Here is a 20,075-nt window from a genome sequence, read left to right on the forward strand (position 1 = left end):
CTTTTGAAGTGTGGTGTTGGAGATGATTCTTGAGAGTCCCTTGGACTGCAAGGAGATCCAACCAGTCCATCCTAAAGGAATTCAGTCCTGAATATTCAGTGAAAGGACTGATGCTGAAGCTGAAACTCCAATACTTTGGCCACCTGATGCGAAGAACTGACTCATTATAAAAGACCCTGATGCTGGGAATGATTGAAGGCAGAAGGGGACGACAGAGGATGAGATGGTTGGATGGCATCACCGACTTGATGGACAGGAGTTTGAGTGAACTCTGGGAGTTGGCAATGGACAGGGAGATGTCTGGTGGGCTACAGTCCATGGGGTCGCAGTCGGACATGACTGAGCGACTGAACTGGACTGTAGCCCACCAGGCTCCTCTGTCAATGGAATTCTCCAGGCAAGAATACTGGAGTGGCTAGCCATTCGCTTCTTCAGAGGATCTTCCTGACCCAGAGATTGAACAGATTCTTATTCTGAGCCACCAGGAAAGCCCACTGAGCATTACTGTGTTCCAAAGGAGCAAACTTTTTTGGACCTTACAGCACAGTTCCTTCCCTGTCTCAGAATTGGGGCTCAGCCAGGAGCCAACTCATCCCTCCCCAGCTGTGCACAGAACCAAGGAAGGGGCTGAGAATCAGCCTCCGGGGTTTTCTGGGGTGTGAGCAGGCATCAGCGCTGAAAATGGGCAAGGATAATGCAGTGCTGGGGCCAGGACGAGGCCTGGTAGTCTGGTCCCTTCCGGCTTGTCCAGAGCCCTGAGGATTCCTGCCATTTCTGAGCTCATGAAAGGCCCAGGGTGACTTGCCTTTCCCAAGAGCTTGGTGGCCATGACAACTCTTCAGGAACTTGAGTCAAGGGCAGGGAGTGAGGTGGTCCAAGCCTGGAGACAGTGCTGGCCTGTGGCTTTGGGGAGGCTGGGAAAACTCTTAGCATCTCTCAGGGTGGGGGTCAGGCTCCCTAGGGAGGGCTGTATACCCACCTCCTAATTTGATCCACAACCCCATTTGCAGTTGTGAAAGCTGAGGCACAGGCAGTCATCGATCCTCAGGCGTGCTTGTTAGAGGCCAGCTGACTCTGGGGAGGTTAGAACTTGGGCTCTGAGGTCAGAGCTGCCACCTTGTGTGAGGCTGGCAAGAAACTGCCCTTTCTGGGCCTACGTTTCCTCCCAATAAATGTGTAGTAGTAACAAGTGATAATATGACTGCAGCCAGGACAACCAAGAACCATGGCCACCGATGTCTCTCCCACCCCCAGAGTTTCATCCCTCTCCCTTCTGGTGCCATCTGTGACCTGGGATTCAACTCAGTAAAACAAGCAAGAACCAACATGCCATAACAAAATCTGCAACATTTAATCCCCACCCCCCACCCCCCAACCAAGACACTGACACTAGGCTGATTTCCCCTTACAATGTTATTTTCTACAATAGAAGCTGGGACGGAGATATAAACACAGCCCACTGAATCAGGGGGTGGTGGTGGTAACATTCTGTTCAAAAGGAGGGGTGTTAAAAAAAAAAAGACCTCCCCTCCCCCCATCTCCCTGCTCACCTCCCGAAAGAGAGGAGACCATGGCATTCTCCATCTTGGCAGATCATGCCATGTGGTCAGTTTGTGGGGTGACCAGGAAAAAAAAAAAAACCTAAAAATATTGTAGACCTTTCTTTAAATCTCCTAGTAAAAACGTTAAACTGTCTTTCAAGAAGATTCCATACTGGCATTGCATAGACCAATTCCTTTCCAAAAATATCTCTAATATATTCTGTCTCTTTCTAAATATAGGATTTTTAGTCCAGAGCTGTGGGCACCTAATGGGAATTCACTGAGCTTGAGGGGACCAGAGGGTCAAAGAAAGGGCTCCCACATGGGAATGAGGCTGGGGCTCCGGGGCTCCAGGCCTCCAGCTCCAGCCAGCATTGATTTGGTTGTGGCCGAATTCTGTTAGTCCAGTTACCCTAGCCCAAGGCCTGGCATGGGAAGGTATGGCAGGCTCTGTCTCCTTCTGGGGTGACTGTCAAATTCAGACCTCACCTAGGGTGGGGCTGGGGTTCCAGGTATGGGGAATTCTCCCCAACAGCACCAAAACCAGCTATCTTATGCCTGAAGCCCCCAGAATGTTGACTCAGACCTAAAAACACCCTGAATACATCGCCTCACTGGGCTGAGGTCGTGCACATACAGAAGGGAAGGACAGCGTTCCCCCATCTTCTAGGGGTCACTTCAACGGTAGACAGTGCGGCCAGCTCCCTTTTAAAGTGCCAGGTGTCTGTGGGGCAGGAAGGGACCTGCCGAGCTGACCAGAGCCTTCCCCAGCCAGAGCAAACGCTCCATCCTGCCTCGGCAGGCACCTTCTCACATTCATTTTCTAAAAGGGTTAGGGCATTAAAAACAACAACAGAAATCCTAGAAATGCTCTGGTCCCAATGCCAGGAGTTTCCAAGACCAAGTCCAATTCTTGTCAATGGGGCAGAAGGCAAGGACCCCTCCCAGCCTGGGGAGGGCACCCCTCACCCCCCACCCCAGATCCCCAGCCCTGCTGGGACCAGCCAACAGGTACGGGGAGAACAGAAGCACCTCCCCTCGCCTGGGGGAGGAGAAAATACCAAACTTTGAACTCTAAAAAAAGAAAATGAAAGGGAAGAAGGAAAGAAAAAAGAAAAAAAAACAATCAGGAAAGAAAAGGAAAAAGGTATGGGGCTACATAAACACCAGCCTGCTGGGTTTATAAAAAATGAGTGGAAGTTAGAGTGTCGGGGAGTCTGTCCAGGGACCGGCGGGCAGCCAGAACCCACCTTCAAGCAAGTAACGAGGACAAGGCCAGGGGAAAGTGCTGAGAGCTGAGGGTATAGCGAGGGTAGGGGCGGGGGCAGGGCCAGACTGCTCCCCACTGGGAAACCCCCTTAATGGACGTCCCCCCACTGCCCTCTCCTTTGCCCAGAGAGGGCATGTTTTCAGAGGTAGGCTGAGGCTTTTCTGGCCAGAAAGCCAGCTCCAGACCAGTCCAGCTACAGCCCATCTGCCTCTCCAGCATCAGCCCCGGCCTGGGCCAGCTGAGCCTGAGGGGAGAGAAAGGGCTTGGTTTGGCAAACCCAGCCCAGCCGGGCTGCTGACCTCCAGGGCCTTGGGAGGCACCTTTCCTGGCTTCATTAACAGAAGCCAGCTGCCCAGGACCCAGCCCCGGGGCAGAGAGGAACTGCAGGCTCCCCTCAGGCTCAGACCTTTCTCAGCAGGGGGCTCAGGCCTGAGCTGGAGCCAACCAGAGGGCAGGGAGGGGCGGGGGCAGTGCCACGTTCCAGCCGGGCTGTGAGGGCTGGGCTGCTGACCGCACGGCAGGCAGGGCCCAGGGATCCTTGGGAAGGGCTCAGTGGACAGGCAGGCGAGGGCCAGGGTGCTGTGCTGGAGACAAGCGTGTGCAAAGTGCAGGCTGCCGGGGCAGCAGGACATTCGCTGCGGGGGAGGGAGGGTCTCAATCCAGAGCGCGGGTGGGGTTTGAGGTCTTGGTTTCCCGGAGGAGGCCGCCAGCAGGTCCCCCGGGACGCAGGGGAGGGACAGCTGAAGCACTAAGCAGTCAGAGGGCCGTGGTGGCAGGATTCCAGGGGGGTGAACTGCCCCCGCAAGGACAAGGGGGCAATGGAGCGAGGCCCAGCCAGGGCTGAGCCAGCGCTCCTGGAGTGAACGGGGACACAGGACAAGAGGCCCCTCGGCCACCAGCCTCCCTGCATGTGCAGGAACTACTGAATGTCCTCGCCGAGGACCCAGGCGGGTCTCAGATGGGCAGTGCCCGCCATGCGTCTCTGCCCACCTGCTTCACGGGCCCATGTGTCCTGCTCTCTAGTGGTTCAGAGGAGAATATTCACAGTGGTGCCCGGGGCCCTTGCGGGCCATGAGCGTCCCAGCATAGATGGGAGGTCAATGGAATGATGCTTTGGGGCTGGAGTGCATTGAGGAGGCACAGATGAGAGGCAGCACGGATGGTGATCCGAAGGGGAAGGTCCCTTGTGGAATGACGCGCGTCTGGACGCCCGTGAAGGCAGGGCCCTTCTCCAGCCGGGGCACCTGCTCCTCAATGGCTTTCAATCACGACTGGCTCGTAGACCCCAGAGGAGACCCTGTGGGGAGAAACAGGTCAGTTTGTCCTCCCTGATGATCCTCTGGGCCAGCCCTGGGAGGTACTTTGCAAGCACTGTTAACTGGCCCCATTTGCAGAGAGAAACTGAGTCTCAGAGAAGTTGAGTCACCTGCCCAGGGTAACACAGATGTTACGTACCTGAGCCTGTGGGATCACAGAGCTTGCACAGACCATGCCCAAGCCCCCCTGGGTACCAGCAGCTCACATGCTGGGGTGTGCTGTGCCCATCCTCACAGGAATTCAGGCAGAGAGGATCTGCAGCCAGCCCCACTTGACAGATAAAGAAACTGAAGTTCAGAGAGATTACGGGGCTTGCCGAAAGTGCAGCAGAAGGTCGGGAAGCTTGATCAGCTCTTCTCCCAGCCAAGGCCAGGCCCACTGGCAGGGCCGTAGTCATTCGGGGCGCAGTATACAGCTCTGCAGTAACCTTGCTCAATCTCAGTTTCCTCATCCTCAGAGGGGGCTGGAGAGGGATGTCACAAAGCCCCAAGAAGTGCCCTCTGTTTTCTTTTTGCCCACCCGACTAAGGGCAGCGTAGGCCACGCAAAGATGGCAGTTGCAATTTTGAGCCTCAGCCAGCAGAGGTCAGCAGAGCAAAACCAGAGGGCAGGTCTGAGGCCCCATTGTGGCCCAGCCAAGCCTCCTACTGCTCTGGCCCTAGATGTTAAAAGGGCACTTTCCCATCTGGCCCACAAGAACCAGGAGTAAAGGCTTCAGCACAGCCCTGCAGGTGGTAAGCTCCTCCACTCATTCATTCAATGAGCCAGGCACACACAGACCAGCATGCTGTAAATGAATGATTTAGAGGATACTCTATATACTGGCAGAGTTCAAGCCACAAGTTTGATCCTCACATCTGCTTGCCTCTGAACATCATGAAGCAGAAATCTATGTTTCTCACTGCCGTATCCCCAGCACCTAGCTCAGAACCATGGAACGTGGCTGGTGCACAGTAACTATTCATTTAATAGATACATGAGTCATCATCATTTTTTAGGAGCTCCCAGGCCTAGGGGGAAGGGAAAGAAAAGTGGAATCCAAAATAAAGATGTATGAAGCCCCTGCTGTGTGGCAAGCCCTGTGTCAGGCATTTTCCAAGGTTCCTCGGAACCCTCCCAAACCAAACCTGGGGCATTCGTCCCAGGTTTCCGGGTGAGGTGGTGTGATCCACATCATCTGACAGACGGAGAAACCGAGGCTCAGACAAACATGACTGGCCTGAAGTCACATGGACAAGAGCTGGCATTCAAAGCTAGGTCAGTGGGCTGCAGAAGCCATATGCTCTCACCACAGGGGCCCAGAGCCACACTCGTCACCCGCCCAGAACCTTCCCCCGCCTACCTGTTGGCCAGCTGGATACCACTCAGGGTGGTGGTGCCATCGCGGCTCACGAACAGCCGGAGGTTGCTGTCTGTGGGGACACAGGGGAAGATAGAAGCTGAATGGGGCAGCAAAGCCAGGGAGCCCCCAGGCACTGTCCCCCTGTCAGTGCTGGCTGCTCACCCCGGGCACCAACCCCCGCACCCCGCCTGTGCTGGCGGCTCACCCTCGGTATTGCTCCCTTCCGTGAAGTCCTGGCTCTGCATGATCTTCTCTACGATGTCATCAGCATCAATGCGCGTGTCATCCACCCAGGTCGGGTGGCTTTCCACCGAGTCCTTCTTCCTCCTGGGGTGGTGCGGGAGTCAGAACAGTCACACGACCATAGGACCCCAGTCCCCGTCCACTGCACTCAGGACCCTCCGAGTGCACGTGGAAGCTGGTCCAGAGTGTGTTCACTGAACCGTCACATCAGCCCTACAGTGCGGATGCTGCTGCAACCTGATTTTAGAGAGGAGGCCGCGGAGGCCCTGGGAAGTTAAGTGCCAGCCTCCAAGAGGCCACAGAGCATGGAAGCAGGCCGGCCCCAGGGTATGCTAGACCACCCGCAGCATCTGCCCACTGAGCACGCACGCTAGGCCGGGTGCAGCCAGTGTGGAGCATCAGCTGGTTTGACAGCCACGCACCCCACGATGACAGGGCCGTTTTCCGTGTTACAGATGGAGGAGCAGAGGTTCCGGGAGCCACCGGAGGGCTCTGCTCTCTAGCAGCACTTGTGGTGAGACCTACCGGAACGAGCGGTCTGACAGATGCGGAGGCCGGGGTGGCCGCGGTGGTTTCTCGGGGGGCCGGTGCTCGCGCTCGCTGCCTTCAGGCCCCTCCACGGCCATGCTGAGGCCGCCCGAGGCGCTGCTGCTGGTGGACGTGTTCCGGCGGTGTGTCAGGTCTGAGAAGCTCGAGGAGCGCGACTGCTCTGTGCTGTAGCCTGCTGGGTGGTGGGGGTGCAGGTCATGATGGGGGCAGCCGGGGAGGCTGGGAGGCCAAGGGAATGGGGAGGATGGGTGGGCACTCACCCGAGATCTTGGACTGCTGGCTGGCGTAGCTGGAGTTGCGGGAGTGGCCGGAGTGGAACACCTCCTCGGGGCTGGACAGGTTCTGATCTGGCTCCTCCGGCACCCCTGGAAGCCAGGAGGGGCAGGGGTGACCAGTATGCTCGCTTCTCACTAGTCCTCTCACTGAATGTGGTGGGGTGGGATTGGGGGTGGGGGGGCACGCTATGTATTTCCACTTAAGAGATGGAAAAACTCTTAAGAGATGATTCAGGGGGCAGCAACCTGCCCTGAGCTACAGGCCAGCACTCGAGCCCAGGGTCATTCCTTCATTCCACAAATATCTGGGGGGCGCTCTACTGGGCTGCTAAGAGACAGGGTGTCACAGACACCCAGTGGTGGGAAGGAAGAACACAGGACAAAAAGGACCCACAATTAACAGTAACTGGCAAACGGCCCACAGCAGGGAGCGTATGGGGGGAGGTTGGGTCTGAAATCCAACCTGAAATCAGGGAAGGCTTCTCTGAGGAGGTGGCCTTAATGAGAGACCGTCAGGATGTTTGGCAGGGAGCAGGGTAGGTAAGGCATCAGAGAAAAGGCCTTCTAGACCCAGGCACCAGCATCAGCAAAGGCCCTGAGGCTTCAGTGAGCTGGGGTCTGTGTAGTTGGAGTGGAGTAAATAAGAGTGGGGAACACACTTTTAAGGACTGGCAGCAGGAAATACAGGGAACCAAGCAGGGTCTGCCTAGGACTCAGAGAGCACCCACCCACCCACCAGTCCTTCTGGTCCATGTAGGAAGCAATGACTCTTCCATCCTCTTCAGATGTGAGCACACCCACCCAGGTCACAGCCGGGACCCTAGGCCTGTCTGTGTCCCGACCTAAAGCCACAAGGCTTTTCAAGTCCTGACAGGTTCTTTGCCTCTAGGGGCTGCAGGAAGAGAGAGGCTTGTGGGGCTCAAATTCCCACCCCATGCAGGAGAAGCATCTCTTTTCTTACACAAAAGGCACCACACGTGCTGGGGTGTCCTGGTTCCCAGATCGCTCCTCTGGGGATCCCTACCCTGAAGCTGGAGAGCAGGGGAGCTGGGGAGCCCCCATGCCTGCATGCAGCCCCCAGGCTGAGGCAGGGGAGAAGCCCAGCTTTCTGCTCTGGGTCCCACCTGGCTGGTGTGCCCGAAAAACGGGAGGGCAGGAAAGCTGGCCCTCAGGGTCAGAGGGTCCCTCTCGGCTCCCAGCCCCAGGGGCAGAATCACCCAGAAAAACAGGGTCTGAGGCCCCGTGCCCTCACTGCTCTTGTGGCACAGGTTAGGGCCACCATGTGCCACCCTGCCTACTGATCAGCTTGGGGGTTGTCCACCTCCCAGCTCTGAGCTCACCCCCAGGGACGGCGTGCAGGGGCCAAGGCTCATGCTTTGTGGGGGGAGGGCCTACTTCACCCTTACAGCACTGGGCTCCTTTCCCTCTTAATTGCCACACCTACTCCTCTGGGGATTCAAGCTCATTTGCATTTTTCATAACATTGGTAATAATGATAATTTAATGGAAACATGCTGGGAAATAGAGAGGACGACCCAGGTGCCAGGAAAGGCACACACATTTTCTCAGTTCATCCCCAGAGCAACCAGGATGTGGTTACTACTGCTGATCCCACTTTGCAGAGGACGATGCTAAGGCCTGAGATTTAAAACAGCCAGTCAGGGTCACACAGCAAGGAGCAGAACAAGAGCTCCTAGCAGGTCCCTCTGCCAGGAACACAGCACAATACACCCCAGATTCAGCTCAAATGACATCCCTTCGGGGAGCTCTCCCTGGTTGTCCCCAGGCAGACACCTTCTATATCTCTCTCCCAGCTCGCGTCAAGTTCTAGGCAGACAAGCGTTTGATGTATTTATTGTTCATTGACCCCTGTCTCTCCTGCTCGACCCGGAGAGCCAGGAGGCCAGCGACCTCATCCGTCTTGGTCCAGGGTGCTGCTGTGATTCTGGGGCCAGGCAGAGCCTGGATCATGGGAGGGGCGCAGATGCCTACCCGACGGAAGCAAGGGTGGGTGAATACCACCCCACTGGCCTTCTCTCCTCAGCAAGTGTCCCCCCCTTGGGACCTAGGGACTGGGGGAGGTGAAAGCCTTCGTCTCAGGAGGAGTGCAGAGGGCAGGTGGGGAGCGGTACCTGAGCCAAGGATGGTGGGCCGGGCCTTGGGGGGCCGGGACCCCGTCAGGGAGTTGCTGCTGCCACCACGGCTGGTTCCACCACCCTTGCACGTCAGCTGCAGGGAGGAGTCCTGGCCTGGAATGGAGATGGACTTGGCAGTGGACGGCGGCCTTGGGAAAACAGAGAGGGGTGTGACTGGGGTGCCCCAGCTCGGGGTCAGAAGAAGACAGGGGACCCCACGAGCCTGGAGGAGGGAAGAGTCCCTGCCCCTCCCCCAACAATGTTCAGGACAGAGCCCCCACCCCTCAGGTGGCCTGCACCAGCACTCACGTCTTGAAGCAGGGGTCTCCCGAAAGCAGGAACATTCCAATGGTGACCTGTGCAAAAGCCGAGGAGATCAGCCATGGCCCATTCAACCCTCCCAGATCCCCCACAGGTGCCTGGACCCTCTGTTCTGGCTTCGGATGAGCTTGGACTCTGATCCCATCTCTGTCCCTTGCTGGCCCTGGTGATACCACCAAACTTCACTGAAGCCCAGTTTTCTCGTGCAGAGGACAAAACTGATCCTAACAGCTGCCTCGTGGGATGGCAGAGGATGCCTGGGGCGCCTGGCATGGAATGAGTGAGCAGTGAGTTGGCTACTGTCATTTCAGAACGGCGACTAGACTGTGGGACCCTCAAGGGTGAGGCCGCAGACACTCTCCATCTTCACAGCCCCCAGAGTGGGCGAGGCAGGTGGGAGGGGGGCTCTTAAAGCCTACCGGGTGGGGAGGGGCCCACCCAGCCCGACACAGTGTAGGAGTTCACAGAGTCCAACACAGATGGCAGGGGTGTGTGAAAGTTTGTTGAATAAAGCAAAGCAAGAAGTCATTAGAAACGTTTAACATCCACTTGGGCAAAGAGTTCGGCAATGGTTCAAACAAGGCAAGATTTGGGTCCCCGAATCGGGGCTAGGATGAAGTGACAGGTAGTGGGTTGAGAAAGAATCCCAGGGACACCTCCGACAAAAATGGTGCCCGCTGGGGTGAGGCTGAGATTTTTAATGGGTTATTTCATTTGGCTGTGATAGCAACCTGCCACGTACGTGGTGGCCTCAGGCTGTAGACACAGGAACTGAGACTCAGACTCGGGGGAAATAAATGACTATCCAAGGTCCTACAGACAGGACGTGGGGGAGCTGGCCTTGGACCCGAGGCCCCCTTGATCTGGTCTGAGGATGCACTGAGGCCCTGGCTCTCACAAGAGCTAGCCTGGACCTTTCCAGGGGCCTTTGGCTTCTTCTGCAAAAGGTGCAGGAGGCCCTAGTGCCCTGGCCTACCACCGCCTACTCAGCTCTGCCAGAAGCAGCACTCTCCCACTGGATCAGCTCACAGGGCTGTGGTTAAGACAAGACTGTTTTCTCAGCCAGGTGGAAGGGTGTGGAGATGAGGAAGAAAGGTGAGCTGACAGCGGATGCCCTGATATCTCTGTCCGCAGGGGTTCAGGAGGCAGCTGCCCAGGGGGAGGGTGCTGCCCAGGTCCCGGAAACCTTCACGTGGCTGGGCCCTCGGGGCGGCTGCCCAGGTCTGCTGGGTGCAGGGACGGCAGGTCTGTCCACACCCCCAGTGCCCTGGACCTCAGGTGGCCTCGTGTCATGTGTGGCTGTGGTTAGGAGCTGGGCTGCAGGGTGAAGTGCCAGCTTTGCTGTGCCTTTGGGTGGATGACCACCCAAAGGTGGAGCCCCTCCTGAGCAAAACTGGGGCCAGGAAGAGACATCACTCCCTGCCAGACTGTGGTTGGGCACCACGAGATAAGGGGTGCTGGTCTCACCACAAGAGACTGTTGGGGTCCATTCCCTGAGCCCCGATTATGGAGGGCAAAACTGAGGCCAGTGGCTAAGTCAGGCCTCCAAGGGGGGTTTCCTGACCCCAGGGCCCACGTCTTCCCAGCATCTCTCACTGTCCATCTGAGGTGAGAACCTGTGTTCTTTGCAACTCCCCAGGGGACTCTGACAGGGAGGTGGTCAGCCCTTGCCCCTGCCCCTGGGTGGGAGGGCAGGCGAGGCCCAGAGCCCCCGTACCTTGAGGATGGAGTTGTCCTGTCGAGTGTTCTTTGTGTCGTAGCCCTCCAGCAGGCAGCAGCGCACTGTGGAGCCCGAGCCTGCAAACTCTGCCAGGTTCAAGTCAGCGAAGCCCAGCTGAGCGGGGGACAGAGGAGAGGGTGGGAGGCTGAGGGGAGTGTGGGCGCAGCGCTGGTGGCCCAAGGGTGAGCTGGGCCAGGGGCAGGGGCGGCCGGAGCCCTGGGCCCGCCCCGCAGCCCCAACAGACTGTTGCATAACTGGCACCCAAGGACACGGGCCCCGGCTGGTGGCTCCGTGTGGCAAAGCCAGGAGCTCACATCCCCGGGCTGCACAAAGCACCCTTTGTGCCGCATCCCGGCGTGCACCAGGGCAGCGCCCAAGATGAAAGGACATTGTTGTCTGCGACACAGACGCACTGTTCCCAGGGAAACAAGGCCATGCTGTGGGAGCCGCCGAGCCAGCGGGCAGGAGGGGAGGCCAGGCCCGTGGGAACTTGGCGCTGGGGTGGGTGGATGGATGGGTGGGGGGCATTCTGCTGGGCGGGCAGGAGACCCTGGTGGGGGTGGGAGCCAGGGGCTGGTGGGAACCCCGAGCTGTCACGGGATGCAGAGGGGAGCCCGGGGTGGGGAGGGAAGTGAGAAAGTGGAAGAACAGGGTGGATGAGCTGAGAAGGCCTTCTGGGAGGAAGCCACATCTGCCAGATCTGGAGGTCCCGCCCCGGCGGGTGGGTGCTGGGCTTAGAGACCTGGAGGACAAATCAAGCTAAGCGGGGACATTCATTTGAGCACCTGCTGCACACAAGTCTCTACTGCAGAGTGTAGAGCGCATGCTTCAGACCCAGAAACTAAGGCTCAGAGCAGGCAAGTGACCTGCTCAGGGGCTCACACACCTTATCCGGCAGAGCCAGGACTGAAACGAGGCCTGATCAGTGTCAGATCTCACCACCTTTCTGGGCCTCAGTTTCTTCTTCTGATTAACGGGACCTGAGCCTGTGGTGGGACTTCCCAGGTGGTCCAGTGGTAAAGAACCTGCCTTTCAATGCAGGAGACCTAAGAGACACAAGTTCAGTCCCTGGGTGGGGAGGATCCCCTGGAGGAAGGCATGGCAATCCACTCCAGTATTCTTGCCTGGAGAAACCCATGGCCAGAGGACCCTGATGGGCTACAGTCCGTGGGGCTGCAAAGAGTCGGACACGACTGAAATGACTTAGCACGCACACACGAGCCTGTGACAGAAGGGAAGGGCCTGGGAGGCCTGACAGGTGACACAGCAGGTTTGTTGGGGGGGCGGGGGGAAGGTGGGTGCTCCCGCTGTTAGCTGGCCTTTTCTTCCCTGGCTGTCCTTCACCCATGTGCGTCACCAGGAGAAATCTCCACTCTAAGAGCACCTTCCGCAGCCCGGTTCTAGCCACCCTGCCCTCTGCTACTGGGCAGGGTGTTGGCACCTGGGACAGGGTGCAGGGCACGGCCGTGTCCACTGAACTTCCTGAGCTCTGGTCAGTGGGAAGGGACTCACTCCGCTTATTGCCTGCCTCAGGCTCTCCACGCAGGGTGAGGCGAGACAAAGGCATGTCCCCTCTGGACTGACTGAGCCCACCTCCCTGCTACTGGGTGCCTCCCCGGGCCCCAGAGGGTGGGCAGGAGGCCCCACAAGAAGGGGGGCTCAGGGCAGAGCAGGCTGACTCAAAGCCAGAGGTAACCCTTTCAGACCCATCTTCCCCCACTTTCCCCAGTGGAAAAGGCTTTAAACGGGAAGGCCTGAAGTATCTGTGGGCGAGGGGAACCCTGCCCACCACACAGACGTGCAGCCGCGGGGGTGAATGAGCCCCCCTCACCCAGCCAGACAAGGGACCCTCTGCTGTTAGAAAGCAAAAGGAAACTTGTGATGACACAAAAACATGCCCGTGCTGTACTGGGTAGCTAAAAAAAAGGCTTCAGAATCTGTAGGACGAGTCCCTCTTGTGAATTTAAAAATCCTATCACCTGCGTGTGCTTAGGTACACCCATGGGGGCTCCTTGTATGATCCTCTAAACCACATGCACGTGTTTTATTCACTGCTCTGTATGAGATAGTTCATGCATTTTTCTTCTGCTGCTTGTTTTTTAAAGTATTTATTGATTGATTTGGCTTTACTGGGTCTTAGTTGAGGCATGTGGGATCTAGTTCCCTGACCAGGGATTGAACCTGGGCCCCTTGCACTGGGAGTGTGGAATCTTAGCCACTGGACCACCAGGGAAGTCCCCCGCTTCAGGCATTTTTGTTTTCTTAAGAGGTCTGGAAGGGTGTGAGGAGGAGGCTGAGGGAGGCACGTGGTGGGAAGCCCTCTACCATCTGTGCTGCAATGAGCATCCACTGCCTTTAAGTTAAAACACAGAGGCTGTCAATAAAGATAGCTCCAAAAACTAATACATCTCATAGAGGGCAGGGCGTCTTCTGTTTGGGGCAAGAGAGGTGGCTGGAGGTTCTTCTTAGAGCTTCTCTCATGCCTGTCCCATCCCGTCCCACCCCACTGCCCCTTCACCTGGCCCGGCTTACCTTAGAATAAGCCTTCCCACCTTTCAGTTCCTGCAAGGGAAACAGACATGGAGATCAGGATGGCTAGGGAATCCCAGTGACCTCACGGGTCTTCGCAATCTTCTCTGCCCTCCTCCCCACCTGACCCTCAAGGAAGGAGGACAGGAAATGAGGTAGCCTGACTCAGGGGATGGGCCTGGAGGCACCAGCCCGGTGGTCCTGGCAGCCCTCCACCGGCCTCACCTTGCGCACAGACACACGGAAGATGCAGGGGTCGAGCAGGCCGGTGGCCGGGTTGGCGCTCATCTTACACTCGAAGGTGAACCTCTTCCGCCACCGCACGCAGTTCTCCTGCACCTCCTCCCTGCGGGCACAAGGGGTGGGGGTCCACGTTCAAGGAGGTGAGGGCCCTGCCCCCTGCGGGGATGGGTGAGGAGCTCTCACTTTTCACTTTGTATCACAAAGTGACTGCATTTTCGTAACAAGAATCTGCTTGTGGAAGTGTGATGAAAACAACAACAAAAACAAGATAAAAAAGGGGGAAAAAAACCACAAGGCAAGCCGAGGGTGAGAGCAGGCTGGGCGGTGGGGGGGGGGGGGGGGGAGGGGGCAGCTGTGTGTTTCCAGCACTGCCTAGCCCCCAGCCCCCACCTTGTTCTGGGGCCTCAGACAGCTCCTTCAGCTGCCACGGGCCCCCTCCCGCTGGACTGCCACTGGCTATATCGAGTGAGCCTCACAAAGGTGTCCCTGGGATGGACTGGCAGCCCTTTTCACAGACGAAGAAACAGGCTAGATAAACTGCCCATATCACCCAGCCAGGAAACAGGTGTGCCCTCAGTCCAGTGCTGCCTGGCTCCAGAGCCCCCTTCTTCACCAGCAGTAACAGCGATGATAAGAGTAATAACAGCAACAGCAGCAAACACTCACAGCACGCTTCCTATGTGCCAGGCACCATCCAAAGCCGCTGGAGCCTGCTCCAAGCACTGGCGAGCCACGGTCATGCTAACTCTCCCAGCAACTGTCTGCAGCAGCTACCATCAGTAGCCCAAGCCCACATTCAAAGAAAACGGGACCTCTGGGGCTAAGACTTCAGCCCAAGGCCCACCACGAGCAGAGCAGAACAGAGACTTGAACCTAAGCCGCCTGGCTCTGTGCCACAGGCGTGTCCTCCCCACTGGGTCGGGGGTAGCGGGGGACAAGCTGGCTTTCCAGCTCCTGGAGCTCCTCCTGGGCCTGGGGAGCATGACCAAGCACCCCCCGCCACTGGGGAGGTGCCTTGTGCCCGGGGGGTGAGTGGGGGCCGGCAGGAGCGGTTCCCCCAGCCTCTCCAGCTGCGGGGGCCCTGGAGGTTCAAGTCGGGGGGTGCAAGTAGTTGTGACTTCTCACGTGAAGGAGATGACGTACCACCCCCCACCCCCGCAGAGCAGGATGTGTTCAGGAAGGGAGGGGCCCACGTGAGAGACATTATCTCCAGCCTCATCCCACCTAACAGGAACGCCCGAGCGGACAGTTGAGGAAGTGACCGCTCCACCCCCTGGAGACTGGAGGGGCTCGGGTTAGTGGCCAGATTGGGGCCTGAGGGCAGAGGGTCAGCACAGGTTGAGCATCTCCTGAACGCTTGCTTCCCCCGGCAACTCCGGAAGGGGACAGACTCTGCCGCCCCTTCTATACAGTTGAGGACACTGAGGCTCCCAGAGACCACCCCAGGTCACACCCCCCAGAGATGGGCAAAGCAGGATCCGAGATTAGGGCTGGCCAATTACAGGGTCAGAATGCCCAGCCATCGTCTTGGTTCACTGGTCAGCGGCTCGGGAGAGGCTGGCATGTGGAACCCACGAAGGTCGTGGGGCCAGCTGCAACATGCTTGGCCCCTAAGGCATCTGTCTGGGTCTCTGAGTCCCAAGTACGTGCCAGGTGCTGGACACTGCAGTGGACTGGATTCACGGACTTGACATTTGACAGTCACCCCAGTGATGACTCAGTGTCACCAGGACAGGGTCAGGGAAGGGATGAGTCAGCTAGGAAGGTTACTAGCTGCAGAGATGGCATTCAGGCACAGATCCGAATGCAGGGAAGGGGAGTAGCCAGTCGGGGAGACAGTTCCCAGCAGAGGGAACTGCATGAGTGGGAAACGAACATACTCTTGGGTTCTCGGCTGATGAAGGCCCCCGAGCCAAGCCTCTATGAGGAGCTCCCTTCTGGCCCCACGAGGCTTTGAGGATGGGACCAAGGCTTCCCCACGTCCTGCCAGGGCTGTGATGGAAGCAACATGAGTTGCCCAGGCAGACCCGGGCTCACAACCTCACACTGTGCAGCTCAGGCTGGGGCCCAACCTCTGCATCAGCATCGGTGAAACAGGCACAGGAGCCACTCATCGTGGGCACCTGAGAGCATTCAGGGAGGTGTGCCCAGCAAGGGCCAGGCCTAGGGAGGCCCCCTGAGACATGTCTTATCTGATGGAGATGCTGGAGTCTGGGGGCACTCAATCACCAAGATGCTCTGACCTTGTTAGGAAGGTGAGCTCCAGCAACCCCAGCAGACTGGGGACAAACAAAAGGTCAGGGCTCGAGAGGAGGAGGAGTGGAAGGGAGAGTTCCCAACCCCCTGGTGGACAACAGGCAGGAAGCAGGTGCCCCAGGAGAAGTGGGGGCCCCAGGCCAGAGCATCATCTGACCCAGCCGTGGCGGCCCTCCTCCTTCATTCATCAAATAATTGAGCACCAACTGTGTGCCAGTCCCTGTTCTGTGCACTGGAACTGCAGCAGTGACTAGCTTACATTTTGCTGGAAGGAAGAACTAAAACTACCTCTACTGGCAGGTGACTTGATCTGCTATGCAGAAAATCCGAAGGAAGCCACCACCTATTAGAATACGTGAGTTCAGCCAGGTTGCAGAATACAAGGTCAATATACAAAAATCAAGGACCTCCTGTATACTAGTGGACATCCACAATGAAATGAAAGTTTCACTTACAATAGTATCAAAAAGAATAAATTTAACAAAAGAAGTATAAAACATATGCTCTGCAAAACTACAAACTATCAATACCTTACTGAAAGAAATTCAAGAATATGTAAGTAAGTGGAAAGACATCCCATAGTCGTGGACAGAAAGATTTAATCTTGTTAAAATGACAGTACTCCCAAATTGGTCTAAAAATTGAATACAGTCCCTACCAAAATCTCAGCTGACTTCGCCACCGAAAATTGAAAAGTTGATCCTAAACCTTAGAAATGCAAGGGACCAGAATAATCAAAACAAACTAGAACATAAGTAAAGGATTCACATGTCTTGACTGCAAAAATTCTACAAAGCTACAATAATTAAGAAAGTGTGGTTCTGGCGTAAGGATAGATACAGATTCAAGGAATAGAATTGCGAGTCCAGAAATAAATCTTCACATTTATGGTAAATTAATTTTAACAAAGGTACAAATGGGGGAAAGAATAGCCTTTTTAACAAAAGTTGCTGGGACAACTGATATTCCCATTCAAAAGAATGAAGTAGGACCCATTTTTCACCCCATGTATGATAATTAACTCAAAATGAATCAAAGGCCTAAGCTGAAGAGCAAAAAACTATAAAACTTAGAAGAAAACATAGGGGTAATGCTTCATGATCTGTGAGGCAAGTTTCTTAGCTATGACACCAAAAGTGCAAGCAGTAAGATAAAAATAGAGATATACTGAACTTCATAAAAATTTTAAAACTCTGTGATTCACAGAACACCATCAAAAAAGTGGAAAGACACCCACAGAACAAGAGAAAATATTTGCAAATCATATATATAAAGGACTTGTAGCTAGAGTATATAAAGAGCTCTTACCACTCAAAAATAAAGACAGATAACCCAATTTAAAAATAGGCAGACAGACATTTCTCCAAAGAAGATATACAAATGGCCAATAAACACACGAGAAGATGCTCAACATCAGTAACTATCAGAGAAAAACAAATCAAAACTGTAACAAGCGACCACTTCACACCCAGTAGAACGGCTATAATCAAGGTGGATAATAACCAGTGTTGATGAGGATGTGGAGAAACTGGAACACTCGTGCACTGCTGGCAGGAATGTAAAATGGTGCAGCTGCTTTGGAAAACAGTCTGGCAGTTCCTCAAGTGGTTAAACTACAGTTACCATATGACTCAGCAAATCTACTCCTAGGTATAAAGCCAAGAGAAATGAAACATATGTCCATACGAAACGTTGTACACAGATGTACACAGCAGCATTATTCGTAACAGCCAAAAAAGTGAGAGCAAACCTGATGTCCACCAGCTGGTGAGTGGATACATCAAGTGTGATACATCCGAACAGCAGATCGCTATTCAGCAGTCCGAAGAGCACCTAGACATGCTGCAGTGTGAACTAACCCTGAAAGCATTCTGCTTATGAGAGAAGCCAGTCACAAAGGGCATACACTGCGTGGTTCAGCTTCTAAGAAATGTCCAGAAGAGGCAGACCCGTAAGAGGCTGAAAGACTGACGCCTGCTGGGAGATGGGGGAGCTGGGGGGGAACGGGAATAACTGCTAATGGGTACGGAGTTTCTTTTTAGGGTGATGAAAACATTCTAAACTTGACTGTGGTGACAGTCACAACTCTGTGAATATACAGAAAACTTTAAATGGGTGAACTGTGTGGTTTGTGAATTGCAGCTCAAAGAACAAGTTACTGAAACCAAAACAAAAGCATGGTAGTTCAAATAGAGAGGAAAATGGAGCACAGGGAACAGGGAAGGTGGGTGGGGAGTACCCGATGGAGATGAGAAGCGGGGAGCTGCTCCTCTGGGCAGGTGGGTAGGGAAAGCCCTGTGGCAGTGATGTCTGATCAAGGTCTGCAGTGAAGTGAGGGTGTGGGCTGAGCAAAGACTCGGGGGGAAGAGCCGTCTTGATGCATGAACAGCAAGTGCAAAGGCCATGAGGTAGAAACAAACTTGGAGAAGCAGCGTGGGGATTCAGGGGCTGAATGGGGCTGGGGAGGGGAGCAGAGGGGATGAGGCCGTGGAGGCAGCCGGGTCAGGTCATGCTGGGCCATGCTGAGAACCCTTGAGCCTTCCCCCAACAGTCCCTCAGTCTTGCCACAATGGATTCCGGGCTGGGGGCAGCCCAGAGGAGGTGGGCGGAGGGGCACAAAGACTAGACCGCTTCCCATCCGGCAGAGGTCCCAAGCCTGAAAGCAGGGAAAGCTAGGGGGCAGCTGGGGCACCAGAGCAGACCCTCAACCTCCGCCCGCCCCTCCACTGGCCTGAGCCAGCCCAGGGGTGGCAGCAGCTGCCGCAGTCTGAAGAGGAAGCTCACAGCACTGGGCACGCTGGAACCCAGAGTAGTCAGGACTAGTGTCTGGGAACGAAAGCCGGTATCGCATTGCGCGTTTTCTCCCTTCCCCTTTGTGAGTCTGCCATGGGAACGCCGGGCCAGGAAGCCTCCCTGACCGTGGTTCCTGCAGGCCTGGCCAGAGAAAGCCTCGGGGACCCCTCCCAGGCCCGGGTGACAGGCGGCTTCCTCTCCCACTGTGGGAAGGTGGGCGGGGCAGGACTCAGGGATCAGTCTCGCGCCGCCCTCGTGTTTCCACAGGGCTCTAAACACACTATTAAGTCCCGCCACTCCCACGGGAAGAAGCACGGAGCCTCGCCCTGGCGCAGCCCGGGAGGTCACGGCAAGGATAAAACAAGCGCCCAACAGCGGCCATTCCCTGAGGGCCTACTGGGCGCTGCCCAGAGCTCTTCAGCACTGGCTCTGAGGGTGGCCCACTTCACAGATGAGGAAAATGAGGCTCTGAAAGGCTGAGAAACCCAGTCACAGAGCAGTGAGGAGCAGAACTCGGTCCTGACTCGGGGCCCATCTGTGTCCAGAGCCAGGGACAGCACAGCCAGGACCCAGCCCTGCAGACGCTTCCAGGGCCCTCTGGAGAGAGGGAGCCAGGACCCCAGCCCGGTGGTCTGGGCTCCCAGGCACAGGCAGGGATAACGGGGGAGATGAATATAGACTCAGGGTGGGGACGGGGCCATTCATTAAAAAAAAAAAAAAGGAATTAAGATGCCAAGCAGAGGACCAGGAGCCCTAGGTGGGAGCTGAGTTTAGCCAGGTTTAAGGAAATCTCAGGGCTTGATTCACTGAAGAAGAAACTCTCATGAAGCACTTACTAGGTGTCAGGTACTCCTGAAGGACCCAAGAACATAAACAGTGACCAAAACAAAACAATCCTGCCTTCAAGGGGCTTACAGTCTGGCAGTAGGCAGGAGGCCGACAGAATGAGGCAAAAACACAGACGGTGGGAAGTGCTGTGGAGGAAGGAGCCTGAGGGCAAGATGGCCAGGAAAGGTGTTGATGGGGAGGGGACCCCTGAGCAAAAAGCTGGAGGAGGTGAGAGAGTGACGACGATGCAGACACCTGGGGGAAGAACAAGCCAGGAGTGAGGAACAGTCCGGGCAGAGGCCCTGAGGTGGGAATCTGCCTGGCATGTTTAGGGAGGCCAAGAAGGCACCATGGGGAACGGCCCCCAGGAATAGCAAGGGCCCCCACTTCGGGGCTGCCAAGGGCCCGGAAGGTGACCAGGATGCTGAAAGCTGAGCCCCGCCCGACACCAGCCATGAGTCGATGGACTGTGGCCCAAGGGGCAGGGGCAGGGATGGGGTCTGTGTGGGCAATGTGGATCTCTGCACACATTCCCAACTCCCCAGGTGCGGTAAATAGGACTGGGGGAACAGGGAGAGCAGAAAAAATTACAAGTGAGCCTCTATGACGAAAAGTCATCCAGAAGATGCTCATTGAGAACACACAGGGCTGGGAGGCTTCCCTGGTGGCCCAGCGGCTAAGATTCCACACTCTCAGTGCAGGGGCCTGGGTTCA

The 20,075-nt window shown here is 56.1% G+C and overlaps 1 protein-coding gene across 2 annotated transcripts in view; it reads right to left on the reverse strand.

Moving 5' to 3' along the window:
• Positions 1-1,327: 1,327 nt before the first annotated feature.
• FAM102A (family with sequence similarity 102 member A) overlaps positions 1,328-20,075 on the reverse strand; it is a 35,813-nt gene continuing 17,065 nt past the window's right edge. The window contains exons 2-11 of one of the 2 annotated variants that reach the window (XM_040225204.1): positions 13,467-13,587; positions 13,245-13,274; positions 10,710-10,826; positions 8,981-9,027; positions 8,669-8,820; positions 6,522-6,626; positions 6,238-6,433; positions 5,675-5,796; positions 5,470-5,539; positions 1,328-4,108 (exon numbers count right to left, since the gene is read on the reverse strand). In XM_040225204.1, coding sequence (XP_040081138.1) covers positions 4,063-4,108; positions 5,470-5,539; positions 5,675-5,796; positions 6,238-6,433; positions 6,522-6,626; positions 8,669-8,820; positions 8,981-9,027; positions 10,710-10,826; positions 13,245-13,274; positions 13,467-13,587 — 1,006 coding nt within the window. In that variant the 3' untranslated portion in view covers positions 1,328-4,062. Of the gene's footprint in view, positions 4,109-5,469; positions 5,540-5,674; positions 5,797-6,237; positions 6,437-6,521; positions 6,627-8,668; positions 8,821-8,980; positions 9,028-10,709; positions 10,827-13,244; positions 13,275-13,466; positions 13,588-20,075 lie in introns of both variants that reach the window. The other variant, XM_040225203.1, reaches the window with a different exon arrangement.

This window comes from Oryx dammah, unplaced genomic scaffold (assembly GCF_014754425.2).
Source record: "Oryx dammah isolate SB20612 unplaced genomic scaffold, SCBI_Odam_1.1 HiC_scaffold_25, whole genome shotgun sequence".
In the NCBI taxonomy this organism is placed as follows: domain Eukaryota; kingdom Metazoa; phylum Chordata; class Mammalia; order Artiodactyla; family Bovidae; genus Oryx; species Oryx dammah.